Genomic DNA, 14,653 nt, shown 5'->3' on the forward strand with positions numbered 1-14,653 from the left:
CTAGATTTATTCTGAAATTGTACATCACTTATACAAACGAAACAGTACAGTCAGTGACAATCGTTAGGCGAGCATAAATGCGTGCTATCCGTAATAACGATTAATACTGGAAGATGTTGCTCCCAATGTGATAAAACATCAAGTGCGAATGCTTGTCATCTTGGCTGGCAAAACTGTAGTGATATATACAGGATCAGAAATTAGCTCTTCTGCACATATGTGAAACAGTTATTTAGTGGTATTGCCAGTCGAAGAAAGTTTTAAAAATATATAAATACAAATATTTATATGGGTTTAAATTTTTATCTCTAAAGTCGTGTCTGCTATTATGGGTCTTCCTTTTCCATGATCTCAACTTTCTTGGCAATGTTGGCGAGGAAGGGCATCTGGAATGTATCAGGAAAGTCTTTTTCCCAGCCATACCTATCTCTGTTTTCTTGCCTCTGGCACATGAGATCTTGGGTGGTTGGCTGGTTAGTCCAGGCTTTGAGAGGCACATACGTGATGTCCTCACGTTCTTCTATCCCGCCTGCCAGAGCACTCGCAGCTCGTAGTATTGATCCCTTTCGAACTCTTGGCACCTGATCGTCTGGTGTCTGCATTGCATCAATTGATGCTATAGGCTAAAGCAATAAAACAGAAACACTTTATATTTTATGCTTTGCTTTGTCAGTTTTCTTATTGAATATTCTAAGTCGCAATAAAAATTTTAGAAAGGAGTTATTCTATTTTCCAATTTTTTGTGTAAGGCTAGAAACGAGCAAAGATGTAGTGAGTCCAACAACAGCACCTTTTTTCATCAACAATTATTGGCTTTCCCAACAAATAGTAAAGCCTATTCAAAAATTTAAATTATAGGTACAAGATTTCTCACAAAATAATTTCAACGGTATACTAACATTATAATAGCATTGATATGAAACCATGTATGGTTGATGATGATTACTGCAGCTGGCTTTATGCGATAAATGTACTAGTAAATTTTTTTCCTAAATGTGTTGATATCATTAATGCATATTTTGTATCAGTTATCTGCAGGTCATTGAGCCATGTACTCGTTTTTATATCTGACACGAATATTAAAAAGAAAATTTTTTTTCTCATTTTTTGGCATGTAATGGAAAACATCATTTTGTTGATGAATATTAATGTCCATACAAAGTTGTACATACATACATCACTGCATTTGCTAAAAATCTATTGAATTGATTTCTAACTTGATATGAGCACACTAGACACACTGCAAGCAGAGCAACAGGAAGCAAAAACTCTGCTAGGAAATGAATAATGCGTTATGACTGACTACTGGCCAACCAAAAGTGATACTAAATATTCACATCGTGGGAAAACTACGCTATAACTTATTCACACACAAGCAAGCAGTGCTACATAACCAAAGTCAACTGGAGGCATAAATCATAAGAGCGTGACTTGAATAAATGAAAATACACATGCAATCTGACTATGATTGTGGTGATTACCCTGGGAGGGGGTGTTGGCCGTAAGACCACCTCATCAGCACCCTTAACTTGTGACATGGAAGAGCTACGCTCATCAGGATTTACCTCCCCCTGATTAAAGCATTCGAGTTCATCAGCATCTATGCTAAATTATCAACTATGTCTAGAAACAGTAGATACTAAATGGTATGGTTAGCCACGTCCAATTCAACCAACCACTCCAGTGAGGTATTAATGTTGTTAAAAGGTTCACACATTAGAGCTCCAAGTCTACATGTATGTGCGCAAAGCCAAACGCTGCCAACTCTAGCTTTCACTTACGGTATTTTATTTGAATGTTGACATCACTAAAAGAAGACAATTCCAAAGGTAAGTTAAGGGAAAGCAAAGTGGCAGCGCTTGTAAAAATTAGATGGTATTATTGCGCCAATTTCAGCGTATTAACTAGATGCAGTGCAACATTTTCACGCTAGGAAACCAAAGGGAAGACAATTAAATTTCCTCAAGTGCTGCCACTCCTATTGGCAAGTTAGCAAGTATGACTTGAGTTTCGTTATGCATCTATGATATGGTAGTTACATGTATCAATGATGATCGCACCTGTGTTGAAGAAAGACCAGTTGTTGGTCTCTTAGCTTTAGGTGAGCCCTTGCCTCCCTTACCACCCTTTTTCTTGTCGCCGACACCAGGTAGTGTGTCCCACTTAGCTTTCACAGCCAGATAGACTCGGGGGTCAGCATAAGCGCCAGCGATATCCATTGGACTCTGGCCTGAGAATAAATGCCATAGATTCAGCACCTCAAGTCTGTTAGCTTCTTGCAATGAAACTATAATTTTTTAAATAATTGATGCCGTAACTACACGCTCTCAAAAGGACTTCTAGCATCCCGACCAGAGTGTACTCTGCTCATCAGGCTGTTTCCTGTTATTCTCTGAGTGAAACGTTTAATTTGGACTGACAATGACCAGCTGAAATTAGGACCTTTTTATACCTTTCTTGTTTTCTATTTGAAGTTTGGCTCCCTTGTCTATCAAGTATGTGACAATATCAAGGCTTGAAGATTCTATTGCTCTGATCAGCGGCGTGCCACCATTCATAGCGGGCGCATCTAACTCTGCCCCATTGCTAAGTAAAAGCTGGACTATGTCCAGCTGTCCTGAATGGCATGCATGGTGAAGAGGACTCCATTTGAAGTTATCTTTGGCATTAACATCAGCCCTGCAAGAGCACAGTATGCAATGGGCAAAAAGTTCAATGAACAAATAGTTCAATGGGCAAAGAGGTCAATGGACAAACGGATTAAGGGGCAAAGAGATCAATGGGCAAAGAGGTCAATGGGCAAAAAGGTCAAAGGAAAAGAAGTTGATTTGCAAAAAGGTCAATCGGCAAAGCTAAATTACAATACATGTACATGTAAATTTTCACATCTTTAAAGCTAAGGAAGCTGTGACTATTAGTACATTGGTAGTGAAGCTGTTTACATGCCGTATTCCCTGAGGCGGCTGGGCTGAGCCGTCCAAACTTTTTAGCGATTTTTCGGCGGCTGAGTACTAAAAATTGCAGTATAAGCTCATTCACTTGGAATTTCCAACTACTAATTATTAGCGCTCTAGCGCTAGTTGAGCTCTAGCGCAACTAATGCTAGTGCTAGAGCTCAACCTCAACCTCAATTGCTCAACCTCAATTGCTCATGAACCATAAGCAATATATTTAGTTATATTTTGATGCTTAAAATTGATTGCATTTATGCATACTTTGAGGGTTTTTGATGCTTAAAAGGTCCAGAGCTTTGAGACGCTGCCCGAAACCTGTTGGGGGGCTTACACCGCCCTCCAAACCTTCAGGTGTTCATAACTAGTCGCCTAACATTTGCAGCCCCAACTTACAACCAGGGAATACAGGCTTGGAAGCCAACCGCAAAATGGCAACCTATCGTATCTTTTCTAACTAAATAGTGTTAGAACCCATTTTTTCTCACCCCTTTTCTACGAGGAAAGAGGCCATCCTATAGTTTCCCTGTGCACAGGCTGTCATTAGCGGAGTTTTATAGTATTTATCTCTGACATCCACTGGAATTCCTTTTTCCAAATTCGACTTGAGTGTGTCAAAATCTCCAAACTTGGCTGCTTCATTCATATTCACAAATGTCTTATCAGGGTGCTTCAAGTACCTGTCAATGTATGTCAAATATTTGAGTATCTCCATAAAGTCAGTGGTAATAAGCAAGAGCATTGCAAGTGTGATAAAGTTTTACTTGCTCTCTTTATACTAGCAGTTAAGTAAAGTTCTCTCTTGTTAAAAATCCTAAGCAATTGGAATATAATAATGATTAAATGGGAAAAAGAGTATATGAGAGTTAATTATTGTTCTGTTTGTTCATTTAACAACAGACTGATGTACTTGTATGGCAGGGAAAAAGAGTATATGAGAGTTAATTATTGTTCTGTTTGTTCATTTAACAACAGACTGATGTACTTGTATGGCAGGGAAAAAGAGTAAATGAGAGTTAATTATTGTTCTGTTTGTTCATTTAACAACAGACTGATGTACTTGTATGGCAGGGAAAAAGAGTAAATGAGAGTTAATTATTGTTCTGTTTGTTCATTTAACAACAGACTGATGTACTTGTATGGCAGGGAAAAAGAGTAAATGAGAGTTAATTATTGTTCTGTTTGTTCATTTAACAACAGACTGATGTACTTGTATGGCAGGGAAAAAGAGTAAATGAGAGTTAATTATTGTTCTGTTTGTTCATTTAACAACAGACTGATGTACTTGTATGGCAGGGAAAAAGAGTAAATGAGAGTTAATTATTGTTCTGTTTGTTCATTTAACAACAGACTGATGTACTTGTATGGCAGGGAAAAAGAGTAAATGAGAGTTAATTATTGTTCTGTTTGTTCATTTAACAACAGACTGATGTACTTGTATGGCAGGGAAAAAGAGTAAATGAGAGTTAATTATTGTTCTGTTTGTTCATTTAACAACAGACTGATGTACTTGTATGGCAGGGAAAAAGAGTAAATGAGAGTTAATTATTGTTCTGTTTGTTCATTTAACAACAGACTGATGTACTTGTATGGCAGGGAAAAAGAGTAAATGAGAGTTAATTATTGTTCTGTTTGTTCATTTAACAACAGACTGATGTACTTGTATGGCAGGGAAAAAGAGTAAATGAGAGTTAATTATTGTTCTGTTTGTTCATTTAACAACAGACTGATGTACTTGTATGGCAGGGAAAAAGAGTAAATGAGAGTTAATTATTGTTCTGTTTGTTCATTTAACAACAGACTGATGTACTTGTATGGCAGGGAAAAAGAGTAAATGAGAGTTAATTATTGTTCTGTTTGTTCATTTAACAACAGACTGATGTACTTGTATGGCAGGGAAAAAGAGTAAATGAGAGTTAATTATTGTTCTGTTTGTTCATTTAACAACAGACTGATGTACTTGTATGGCAGGGAAAAAGAGTAAATGAGAGTTAATTATTGTTCTGTTTGTTCATTTAACAACAGACTGATGTACTTGTATGGCAGGGAAAAAGAGTAAATGAGAGTTAATTATTGTTCTGTTTGTTCATTTAACAACAGACTGATGTACTTGTATGGCAGGGAAAAAGAGTAAATGAGAGTTAATTATTGTTCTGTTTGTTCATTTAACAACAGACTGATGTACTTGTATGGCAGGGAAAAAGAGTATATGAGAGTTAATTATTGTTCTGTTTGTTCATTTAACAACAGACTGATGTACTTGTATGGCAGGGAAAAAGAGTAAATGAGAGTTAATTATTGTTCTGTTTGTTCATTTAACAACAGACTGATGTACTTGTATGGCAGGGAAAAAGAGTATATGAGAGTTAATTATTGTTCTGTTTGTTCATTTAACAACAGACTGATGTACTTGTATGGCAGGGAAAAAGAGTAAATGAGAGTTAATTATTGTTCTGTTTGTTCATTTAACAACAGACTGATGTACTTGTATGGCAGGGAAAAAGAGTATATGAGAGTTAATTATTGTTCTGTTTGTTCATTTAACAACAGACTGATGTACTTGTATGGCAGGGAAAAAGAGTAAATGAGAGTTAATTATTGTTCTGTTTGTTCATTTAACAACAGACTGATGTACTTGTATGGCAGGGAAAAAGAGTAAATGAGAGTTAATTATTGTTCTGTTTGTTCATTTAACAACAGACTGATGTACTTGTATGGCAGGGAAAAAGAGTATATGAGAGTTAATTATTGTTCTGTTTGTTCATTTAACAACAGACTGATGTACTTGTATGGCAGGGAAAAAGAGTAAATGAGAGTTAATTATTGTTCTGTTTGTTCATTTAACAACAGACTGATGTACTTGTATGGCAGGGAAAAAGAGTATATGAGAGTTAATTATTGTTCTGTTTGTTCATTTAACAACAGACTGATGTACTTGTATGGCAGGAAAAAAGAGTATATGAGAGTTAATTATTGTTCTGTTTGTTCATTTAACAACAGACTGATGTACTTGTATGGCAGGGAAAAAGAGTATATGAGAGTTAATTATTGTTCTGTTTGTTCATTTAACAACAGACTGATGTACTTGTATGGCAGGAAAAAAGAGTATATGAGAGTTAATTATTGTTCTGTTTGTTCATTTAACAACAGACTGATGTACTTGTATGGCAGGAAAAAAGAGTATATGAGAGTTAATTATTGTTCTGTTTGTTCATTTAACAACAGACTGATGTACTTGTATGGCAGGGAAAAAGAGTATATGAGAGTTAATTATTGTTCTGTTTGTTCATTTAACAACAGACTGATGTACTTGTATGGCAGGAAAAAAGAGTAAATGAGAGTTAATTATTGTTCTGTTTGTTCATTTAACAACAGACTGATGTACTTGTATGGCAGGGAAAAAGAGTATATGAGAGTTAATTATTGTTCTGTTTGTTCATTTAACAACAGACTGATGTACTTGTATGGCAGGGAAAAAGAGTATATGAGAGTTAATTATTGTTCTGTTTGTTCATTTAACAACAGACTGATGTACTTGTATGGCAGGGAAAAAGAGTAAATGAGAGTTAATTATTGTTCTGTTTGTTCATTTAACAACAGACTGATGTACTTGTATGGCAGGAAAAAAGAGTAAATGAGAGTTAATTATTGTTCTGTTTGTTCATTTAACAACAGACTGATGTACTTGTATGGCAGAGAAAAAGAGTATATGAGAGTTAATTATTGTTCTGTTTGTTCATTTAACAACAGACTGATGTACTTGTATGGCAGGGAAAAAGAGTATATGAGAGTTAATTATTGTTCTGTTTGTTCATTTAACAACAGACTGATGTACTTGTATGGCAGGGAAAAAGAGTATATGAGAGTTAATTATTGTTCTGTTTGTTCATTTAACAACAGACTGATGTACTTGTATGGCAGGGAAAAAGAGTAAATGAGAGTTACTTATTGTTCTGTTTGTTCATTTAACAACAGACTGATGTACTTGTATGGCAGGGAAAAAGAGTATATGAGAGTTAATTATTGTTCTGTTTGTTCATTTAACAACAGACTGATGTACTTGTATGGCAGGGAAAAAGAGTATATGAGAGTTAATTATTGTTCTGTTTGTTCATTTAACAACAGACTGATGTACTTGTATGGCAGGGAAAAAGAGTATATGAGAGTTAATTATTGTTCTGTTTGTTCATTTAACAACAGACTGATGTACTTGTATGGCAGGGAAAAAGAGTAAATGAGAGTTAATTATTGTTCTGTTTGGTCATTTAACAACAGACTGATGTACTTGTATGGCAGGGAAAAAGAGTATATGAGAGTTAATTATTGTTCTGTTTGTTCATTTAACAACAGACTGATGTACTTGTATGGCAGGGAAAAAGAGTATATGAGAGTTAATTATTGTTCTGTTTGTTCATTTAACAACAGACTGATGTACTTGTATGGCAGGGAAAAAGAGTAAATGAGAGTTAATTATTGTTCTGTTTGTTCATTTAACAACAGACTGATGTACTTGTATGGCGATATTAAAATTTAAAAAATGTCGGGTATAATACCGCAAATATTTTTGTCGCCTTCAGCTTGTTTTTCGTTTCAAAATTTAAAACAAATCAAAATATTTGCAAAACTACTTAGAAAGTTTAAACAGCTGTTTCAACAGAAATTGCTAAAATCTAGAGATAGAGTGGCATGCAAAATTTACCAGCCATTAAATAATGCAACGTAATAAATAAAAATAATAATATAGCATATAGAAAATGCTGTCATTGCTAGATGCACAATTGTTGGATTTTCAAATGTGTACAGGATGATTAAGTCTGCAAACCAAACTGCACTTGTTTCAAACTGAATGCAATACATGTACATTGATTTCTCCCCTACCCCAGACTCACCAAGCAGAATCATCTTGAAGAGGATGAGTTGGGGGCAGGTCTCTGTCAAACCTTGTATTGTCAGTAAAGTGTATATGACGAGGAACAAACTCCTCTGGTGGATTCCCACCCTCCGTCCTAGGTCCATCTTCTTTTGTGGCTATTGGCAGTGGAATCTTTGTCTTTCCCTTTTTCTTTTTACCTGTCACACAGCATCACAAACATTTTTATAGGACTTTGCATATGCTTACATAAGATGTTGTGTGTTATAGGAATTGTCCACTTTTACTAAGCCATCACTGCGAAGAGCCAGTTAAAAGTGCAGCTTGTGAATATTTGGCATTCAACTTTGCAGAAAGTTGTGGAACAGAGAGGTGTATCAGCATCCGAAGTTGGTACAGAGCATGTAATCAAATATGAAAATTATGTAGCACTTTGTGAGCCTTACCAAAGTCAGGGATGGATGATCCTAAACCACAAAAGGTATCGTGCTGAGGTTAGCAATGCATTCTATTTATTATAACAGAAGGCGGTTCATGCAAAAGGAGGGTTGGTTAGGGTGCAACAAACTATCTACCAGAACACCGAAACTCATGCTATAGAGTGCCGTTGGATATCTGTTTGTAATGGTTCCAGCGATGTTACCAGAGGTATGTTAGCGTTATTGCTGTGAATATGAGTTAGAAGAGCCACTTTAATTAATATACAATACTAGTCTTTATTAAGAACAAGTTCTGAAAAAAGAATCAGCATAGAATGATGTGAAAATCCTCGAGTAAACAGCCATACCTCCTTTTCCTCCCTTCTTTTTCTTCTTCTTTCCTTCAAATGATGCCATAAGGTAAAGCTTGTTGACGTATTTTTTTCCTGACAAAAAATCGTTGAAGTCCATCATACCATCTTTGCCTGCTTTTTCATGGGCCACCAGGAGTTTTTTAATATCATCTTCTGGCAGCGGCGCTGATGTACTTGTGAGCACCTCCATGAAGTCATCTATTATAGTGCAACACTTGTAGTGAGAAATAGAATTTAAGATTTTATACATATGAGTAAATCAGCCATAGCAAGCCTGCACAAAGAGAAAACAGCTTCATGGATATTGGTGTGTCATGAATGAAGGACTCCCAACAAGCTGAAAAAAACTATAAACCTGATTAACAAAATACATGCCTCGAGTTCCTAACCACGAGTTTAATTGATATGACATTTTCATAAATTCAGTGTCTTGATTTTTGACAAATTATCTAAATGTTAATTTGCAATTAATGTAGCTGTTCGTCTGCAAATAATTTAGCCAAAAAACATTGTAAAGCAACATCAACACAGACAATGCTTCTCTAAAACCTGAATCTGTATGAGTCTGCATGTCAGCACCCGAAAGGAGACAGCGGCAGCTCATTGTTTCTTGTAGCGGTAGAAAATTGTCAAGATCAGATTACTAGAATAAAGCCATGTTTTGTTCGGAGTTGTAGGTTTGTTCTAAGAGCATATAGGTATGAAAGGACATTATATGGATGACGATTTCTTCGGGAGAAAAATGCCATGCGTAAAACTTAACTCTTGGCTGAAGGAGAATACTGTTTACTTTTGTTGTACTTGTAACTAGGTTGTAACTTCTGCACGACAAATACTGATACATGCAGCTACGATTACCTCTTGTCACTTGACCCGTAGCATCTGGATCATACTTTTTAAACTGTTCTATAAGTGGGGCGGCTCGAGCGTATGTCCAATCATATAGACGAATAGCCCAAGGCTCATTATTCTTTCCTGTTCGTCCAAATGTCTTTTCCCCTTTCTTACACTCTTTGAGGGCTTCTTTGAATCCTCCATCCTTGGCTATCTGTTTTGCCACCAGGCCATCAGCGTTTTTCGGTTTTGGGTTGCAGCCTGGATGCGGAAGCAAAAGCAGAATGGAACATGCTTTGAAACCGGTGCCACAGCGGAGAATTAAGTGACAAAGTAACCTGGCATACTAAATGTAATGAAATGAACCTAAATAAATTCTTACCTCTCTGCACTAAGAATCTGCAGCACATTCCATGACCTTGAGCTGCAAAGTGAAGCGGTGTGTTCCCTCCATTACTGCCCTCCATTTTGTTTTTTAAATCGACTTGATCAAAATCAGCACCATATGCTGCCAGAGCAGCAAGACATGGCAAAGAACCAACTGCAAATATTCAAGTACTTGTAATTAACATGACACGAAGGAGTGAATTGAAAGGAAACAGAAGCAAAGAATTCTATAAAGTAGACGCCAAAGCAAAAAAAACATACTTTTAGCAGCGTAATGAGCTGCGTGTGAGTTCCATTTGTCTAATGAATTTGGGTCAGCACCCGCTGCCAGTATAGCAGCAGTCACTGTAGCATTCCCAGCTTTGCAGGCTGCCATTAGAGCTGTGAATCCTTTAATTTCATAAACACTGTTTGCCTCAGCTCCACGCTCAAGCAGTGACAGGCAGAACTGTTCATTGTCATTTGCATTTTCACAGGCTTCCACGAAAACAGGTTTTCCATCTTTAGCTTTGTTGTTGACATCTGCACCATACTTATGCGCAATGTCCATAATACGCGCATGCCTTTGAGTGTTGGACATACAGTACCACATGATTCCTAAAATAGTGATAAATAGTTTGTTCTGTTATGCAGCCTTGCGGAGTGGCATGCGCATATAAGTTCCGATATATAGCAAATAGTCACCTAAATTATTGCCAACTAACATGTGTGGAGTTTGCAGGGGCCTCTGCCTGCACTTGAGCAGGTGTTTGCAAAATGGTATTAATTTATGACATGCATATGAAATGTCGGCTGATCTTGAAGTAACATATTGTCAACAGTTAAGCTTACAATAGACCCAACTAATAGAAAAATCATATGCTATAGTAGACCACAAGGCAATTATAATGATTCCATCTGTAAGCAAATTTTTTACAAAACAGACAAAAAGCTCTGTTATATTATACTGAAAATAAAGTTGTATGAAAGAAATAACTTTGTTCAAAGTTTTATCTAAACCTGATGTGTTTTACAAACCTTTGCCTTTGACGTCTCTGATTTTCATATTAGCACCAGCAAGAGCCAGTTTCTCAAAACATTCCACATTGCCTAGCTCGGCAGCTCTCATGATTGCTGCCCTTCCCTTGAAGTCAACGACATCTGGGTGAGCGCCCAGTGACAGAATATGCTCCAATAAGATCTCATTGTTTCTTGTGGCTGTAGAAAAGTGTCAAGATCAGATATTTAACATCAAACCAAATGTTTTTTCAATTCCTAAGCTTGTTCTAAAAGCAAGTAGGTAAGAAAGCACATTATATGGATGGCAATCTTCTTTTAATAAAAGCAAATATACTGAAGGATAAAACTTAAAATTTTGATTGAGAAAGAATACTGTAGTTATTTTTGTTGTACTAACAACTATGTTGTCACATCTGCATAGTAAATTGTGGCAGCAATTATAAATACTAGTACCGTGACAGCCTGGTGTGCCATAAGAGATAGTCAGATGTGCCAAGAAAACTCACAAAGAATAAGTCTGTGCACAACTTATCTAAAATTCATAAATATACCTATTAGTGCAAGTAATAGCATACAGAGCTGCTAAGCCAAATGTCGCGGTTCAAATCTAGTACGATGCAATCTTTTAGAACCTCTATCCATAGCTTCGGACAAACAGATGAACAAACCTAGCTCTCATTATAGTAAAGGTTCATCACGAAAGTGAAGGTATACAATGTGTAAATGATTTAGGTCTGTTCATGCTTAGAATACATAAGTAAAACCTTATGTATTCTAAGTATATTCTAAGTTAATGTATCTATAAAATACATCAAATAAAGTAAATGTATCACAGATGTTCTAATGTATGCTTACATCTAGTAAAATATTTTACTATAATAAGAACCGCGTCCACTCATTTGCCGGAAGCCATGCCTTAAGGTTAGGGAAAAAATGAATCACTTGGGAATTGGAGAAACGGGAATCATCACAGGGACACTACCAACCGCACCCCTTCACCACCCTGCTGGTATAATTGTGAAGATATTTATTATACTTGGGTTTTTCCGGCGTACGGTCCTGCTAGCGTAGTAGTAACCCTAATAACTAAACTGTTATACTTCACCAGGGTAGAACATTTTTTAATTAGGCTGATGTGATCTTCTTTAATAATAACAATAATAATAATAATGAGAAAGCTAGTAGATGTGCTAGTAGCTAATACAAAAGCAAATAAGTTTGTTAAAATAAAGCATTACCTGCAATGCCAAGCGCTGTGTCCCCATTCTCAGGCTCATTATAATTGATTAGAAGAGGAACTCCATTTTCACATAGTTTGCTGATTTGTTCAGTATCATCTTCTCGACTGCATTGAAGCAGTTTACATACCTGTTTATAACATAATGGGATGCAGGTGTGCAGTTTAAAATATGATTAAAATAATAATTTCCAGAAAATTCAAATGTTACTTATGGTTATGCATTGTCGCTATAAGAAAAACATAGAAAGGCAGCAAAAAAGCAGCATCATCTAAACTAGAGATTCAATTTATTATCTACATCAAAGCACAGTGCTTCTAATCTCTGAACTAGAATACATATATCCTTAGCAACTAATGTATTAGCATGTAGTTCATGGTGAATTTCACTTTCATCAGCAACATAGGTAAAACGTGTAGGCTTACCTGCAGTATCTCTAGACGTTCTTTAGCAACTGGCATAATTTAAAGTGAGATTATAACACTTAAATTTATTTGCTCAGCAAACACTGACTTTGCCTACAAAAATAAAATATATCAATTGAGCAGTCATGTAACTAAATTATCCAATAAAGCCAAAACTTGAGTTTTATCAGAATAATCTTAAAATACGTGTGCAAATATATGTTTTAACTAAAATGACTAAAACGTGATATTCTTGTAGCCCTATTGGCTATCACAATAATTTTTCGTTAGAAACAAAGTTTTGCGTATGGCAAATTCTATAGAAGTGAAACAGGCTTACCCCTCTGCAATATCCACCAAATGTTCACCACTTACATTCTTTGCAATTATCGTTTAAAATATGCATAGAAATAATAAGTGCAAACTATTGGGGATTTTGTGTTACTTTAGATACTTAATATCTCTCTCATAACACCGACTCAACAGTCTTTTCACCGTTTAGCTACATGCATATTGGCTTTGCTGTTATTATTTTGCCTAGCAACGTATCAGCGACTCAAACTATTCGTTGAACTGATTACGATGTCGTTGATTTATTAGATGAGTATATAAATCAGAGCAATGCATACGTCTTTGAGTAAATTACTTTTACATGTACAGTAGTGCGAAATATTGAAATGCAAATGAAAACTTGGAGTACTTTTAAAATCTGAGGCTATAAAATTTGCTTTTTACTGGCTCTCTGTGCGTTTTAACAGGTAACGCATAACAATCAAATTAGGCTGCCAATTGCGTGCCTGCGTGTGTTTGCGAACAAGCACAATCCGGCGCTCAATGAAAAGGCTGACGTGTTCTCATTTATGAACGCGTACGCCATACTTTCTACATCGCACAAGCTTTAGTTTTCTTGAGTAGAGGAAGCCCACTTTGTTTCAGTTTATTAGCGAGAATTCCTAGGCATGTTAGTTGTGCGAAAGTAAACTGGCCCGAAATAGCTCTGTACGACACTGTCAAGTAGTTATAAAAATAACTCATTAAACGGTTGAATGAAAGCCAGAAATATTTTGAACGAATTTTTTTTTCTGTCATAAAAACACCTGCTGAGCAATAATGCAATTTTACCTTTTATTCGAAAGGTGAACGAATATATATTTATAATACGGCTATATTTAATATACTCCTTACTCATTTTGGACCTTCAGTGACGGAGTTCACCCCCAGGGCTGATACTCTGAAAAAAGCACCCACCTGGATAGGCCCAGGCTTGGATATTGTACCCCCAATCACCTGGTTGGTCAATTTGAATTTGGATATTGTACCCCCAATCACCTGGTTGATCAATTTGAAATACACCCCCTAAACACCGGGAGTTCCCAAGAGGGCGCCCAGGTTTCACGCCCCGCTAAACATCCAATATGATTCATGCATTAATAAAGAAAAAAAGCTACAAACAAAATTTTCAATTTTATTTAAATACATTTTGATTTCGGATTTTTCGTTTGTTTAGTATTGCAAAAACGATCGTTTTTTCTTCTGCAAACGGCTTATTTTTTTGTTGCTAACAGAGACAAACATATTGTAGTTTACTATTGGTAAACAAATTAAACAAAAAAGGCAATTAGCTAACCATAAATAAATTTATATAAACCGTTTGTGTGGCGACATAATAGTTGCTCTGCCCACTAATGTCAGTATCGCAAAACGACAAAATATCGCTATGCCTGCAAAAGGATTAATAAAACTGATTCCAAACAACCATCAGATCATCATTTCCATTCACAAAGAAAAACATAATGAATATCAATGAAATAAATATCATATCATTCATTCTGAGTATATTGCTAAAGGGTTGCTAAGATGATGCAGTGTCGACTGTCTCTTTTCCCTTCCTTTCCTGTTAGCAAGCAAGCAGCAGCAATCTGCTTTAAAATGAAGACTGGAATTTCGGTGCAATTTCTTAGTATTACTTTGGCTGAATAAAACCTTAACGAGCATGGGCCCTTTTACTGGCTTGCTTGTGGAAACACCCCCTAAGGTAGCAAATTCACTGACAGTGCCCTATGGTCTGAAAACCCCCCCTAAAACGTGATTTTGGGCCGAACCTAATGGGCCTTTTAGGGGAGAGTATCAGCCCTGGGAGTTCACCGACATCGTCTCTCTAGTTAATAGTTTAGAGC

General features: G+C 36.2%; 2 protein-coding genes across 3 annotated transcripts in view; one reads left to right on the forward strand and one right to left on the reverse strand.

The window, feature by feature from the left end:
- LOC137400319 (uncharacterized) overlaps positions 1-14,653 on the forward strand; it is a 43,674-nt gene that overhangs the window by 23,389 nt on the left and 5,632 nt on the right. The window lies entirely within an intron of this gene.
- On the reverse strand, positions 73-12,952 carry LOC137400317 (ankyrin repeat and EF-hand domain-containing protein 1-like). Its single transcript, XM_068086645.1, has 13 exons — positions 12,817-12,952; positions 12,498-12,590; positions 12,073-12,202; positions 10,853-11,032; positions 10,097-10,432; positions 9,831-9,989; positions 9,473-9,709; positions 8,609-8,812; positions 7,841-8,021; positions 3,440-3,631; positions 2,453-2,679; positions 2,061-2,230; positions 73-623 (listed from the first exon to the last, which is right to left on the reverse strand). The coding sequence occupies exons 2-13, from the start codon at positions 12,531-12,533 to the stop codon at positions 327-329; spliced, it is 2,349 nt and encodes a 782-aa protein (XP_067942746.1). The 5' UTR covers positions 12,534-12,590; positions 12,817-12,952; the 3' UTR covers positions 73-326.

This window comes from Watersipora subatra, chromosome 7 (genome assembly GCF_963576615.1).
Source record: "Watersipora subatra chromosome 7, tzWatSuba1.1, whole genome shotgun sequence".
Taxonomy (NCBI): domain Eukaryota; kingdom Metazoa; phylum Bryozoa; class Gymnolaemata; order Cheilostomatida; family Watersiporidae; genus Watersipora; species Watersipora subatra.

Coding starts and splice junctions, on each gene's coding strand:
- LOC137400317 (XM_068086645.1), bottom strand. CDS start 12,533: ATGCCAGTTGCTAAAGAACGTCTAGAGATACTGCAG. Junction 9,710..9,830: donor CAGATTCTTAGTGCAGAGAG/GTAAGAATTTAT, acceptor TTCCGCATCCAG/GCTGCAACCCAAAACCGAAA. Junction 2,680..3,439: donor TCTTTCCTCGTAGAAAAGGG/GTGAGAAAAAAT, acceptor GTGCTCTTGCAG/GGCTGATGTTAATGCCAAAG.